The sequence below is a fragment of the Orycteropus afer genome, unplaced genomic scaffold (genome assembly GCF_000298275.1).
Source record: "Orycteropus afer afer isolate SDZICR_OR568_19922 unplaced genomic scaffold, OryAfe1.0 scaffold00174, whole genome shotgun sequence".
Lineage (NCBI taxonomy): Eukaryota > Metazoa > Chordata > Mammalia > Tubulidentata > Orycteropodidae > Orycteropus > Orycteropus afer.
In genome coordinates, this window is record NW_006921761.1 from 550,606 (window position 1) to 553,094 (window position 2,489).

Consider the following 2,489-nt stretch of genomic DNA (forward strand, 5'->3'; position numbering starts at 1 on the left):
AGGCAGCATGTCTGGCCTGGCAGGAATAGGCCTTGGGCTATTGATGGTGATTCTGTCCTCCTCTTGTGGGGTTAGAGGAGGTCAGAACATGTGGCCTCCTTGTCCTTTTTGCAGGTACATACACACAATGGAATGTTATGCAGTTCTAAAGAATAATGTAGAGTCTGCAAAACACTGCATAACAGATGAACTTGGAGAACATTACACTGAGTGAAATAAGTCAATCACAGAAGGTCAAATACAGTGTTAGTTCATTGCTGTGGAGGGTCAAGGAAAGGTTTAAATACGGAGGAAAACTTTCTTTGTTGGGGTGGGAGGGGAGGGGAGGAAACGCTGAAAAAAAATGCATTGACCCATGTCACTTTAGTTTTGTGTATTTCACTACATAAATTATTATTTCAATAAAATGCATTAAAAAATGAGAGCTACAAAGAATTACATGTGACATGGGGAAACACTTAGGTGGTGATATGATATATAAGGTAAAAGTATAAATTAAAAATTATAAACAAAATGATCCAGGATGACTGCAAAATTTTCAACACAGAAAAATGACCAGAAGAAAATGTCCCAAAAGACTCAGAATGGCATGAGAGCAGGTAACATGTGTGCTTCTTTATAATTTGTTATAGTTTCCAAACCATTACAAAGAGTATTTTCAGGGCTCAAATTAGGGATGAAAAGCCCTTTTAAACAGGGAGTGCAGGGTTCTGAGGTGTTGTTTCCTTTAAGATCCTTGCTTTGTCTGCACAGTGCTTTACGGACACAAGGCAACTCCAGCCCCCGAGATGGTCACTGAGCATCCATAATGCTACTTTAACACACTAGGGAAGGTTCTAGAATGAACAACTTGGCAACCAGACACAGATGAATGTACATTGCATGGGACAAGGCCTCAAGACACTGTTAAGGAGAAAAAGCGGGTTTCACAAAATGTGTAGGCACTGCTGAATGGAAAACATTTGCTTTGTACACTTTCACCAGAATCACAATTTGAAAAAATAAATAAAATGTTTCAAAACTCTAGTGAAAATCAGGAGACTCTGGGTAAAGCAGTTAGCATGTAAAAGGCTAGAGGGCTGACTAGGTGGCACAGTGGATAAGGAACTTGACTGCTAACTGGAAGGTCAGCAGTTCAAATCCACCAGCTACTCCATGGAAGGAAGATGGGACAACCTATTAAAGATTTACAGCCTCCAAAAATCCAATTGGAGGCACCTGGGAAAGAGGACCTGGTTACCTACTTTGGAAAATGCCCAGCTCTCCTGTGACGCACACGGATTTGCTGCAAGTGGGAATCCACTCCACAGCAACTGGTTTACTAAGAATTGGACCCTTTTGTTCTTTTTTAAAGAAAAATTAGGAATGCTTTTATGCGTGGGAAAAAGGGCCAGAGCATTAAAAACAAAAAAACTAATCTGGGTATCTCGTAAAACATTCAAAGGGAGCTCTGGTGGCATAGTGCCTAAGGCACTTGACTGCTAACCAGACGGTTGGCGGTTCAAACCCACCAGCCACTCCTCGGAAGGAAGATGGGGCAATCTACTTCCGTAGTGATACTTCCTCGGAAACCCAAGGAGGGGTCGCTGTGAGTCGGGTCCGACTCCAAGGCACATAACAACAACAACAAGACATTTAAATTGTAAATTAAATGTTCTAATTTTCAAGAACAGGTATTAATTTTATAGCCATACATTTTAAGAACTGTAAGAATTCGTTTTAAAATCAAGGCAATTTCAACGTCCTTGTTTCACTGGATTTCCGGGCAGAAGGGAGAAGGTGGGGGGAGGGAGGAGAGGCAGCGGGGAGCTGGGGGAGGCACTCACCTGGGCCTCAAAGATCTGCTGGTAGGCGTTCCCATTCGGAACCTGGGTCACTCGCCCCGCCGAAGGCATCCTGGCCGCCGGCGGTCGCCCCTGCCAGGAAGCCATGGGCCAGGAAGCTTGTCTGGAGCTGCCTCCATTTCGACCCTGGGTGCTGGGAAACCAGCTCCCCGGCCCGCCACGAGCAAGTCCGAGCAGAGGGCGGCGGGCAGGCAGCCCAGCCGGACCCCAGGCTTCTCCCTCCCACCGCCAAGCGCAGGTTGAAAGCAAACCACCAAAACCAAAGGCAAAGAAGAGAGGGGGTGTGTGGAGGGCAGTGAAACCCACCTTCCAGGAGCGATGCTTGGAGCGCCCCTCTCCCAGGCTCTCCCCGGAACGTGGGAGCGCCCAAGCAGTCAGTTGGGATTTGACCCCGGCCTGACCTCGCCCGGACCCTGAACTCCGAGCCAGGAGCTTGTAGGGCCGCAGAGGACGGAAGGAGCGTGGAAGCAGGGCGCGAGCCGCCGAACCGTAGTGGCGCTAATCAGGCGCCTGCTGTTTGCAGAGCGGACACAGCCCCCGAGGCCACACCCTCTTCCGCGCCCCCCAACCCACTGGGACCTCACTGCACCCAGGAGCTCAGGCGGCCCTCGGACGTCCTTGGGGAAACAGGGTCTGGGAGCCCCT

General features: G+C 48.5%; 1 protein-coding gene across 1 annotated transcript in view; it reads right to left on the reverse strand.

Moving 5' to 3' along the window:
• Nucleotides 1-1,895, reverse strand: part of CCDC180 (coiled-coil domain containing 180) — a 64,486-nt gene extending 62,591 nt beyond the window's left edge. The window contains 1 exon segment of the mRNA XM_007946991.2: nucleotides 1,827-1,895. Within this exon segment, the coding sequence (XP_007945182.2) occupies nucleotides 1,827-1,895 (69 nt within the window).
• Between the last annotated feature and the right edge of the window lie 594 nt (nucleotides 1,896-2,489).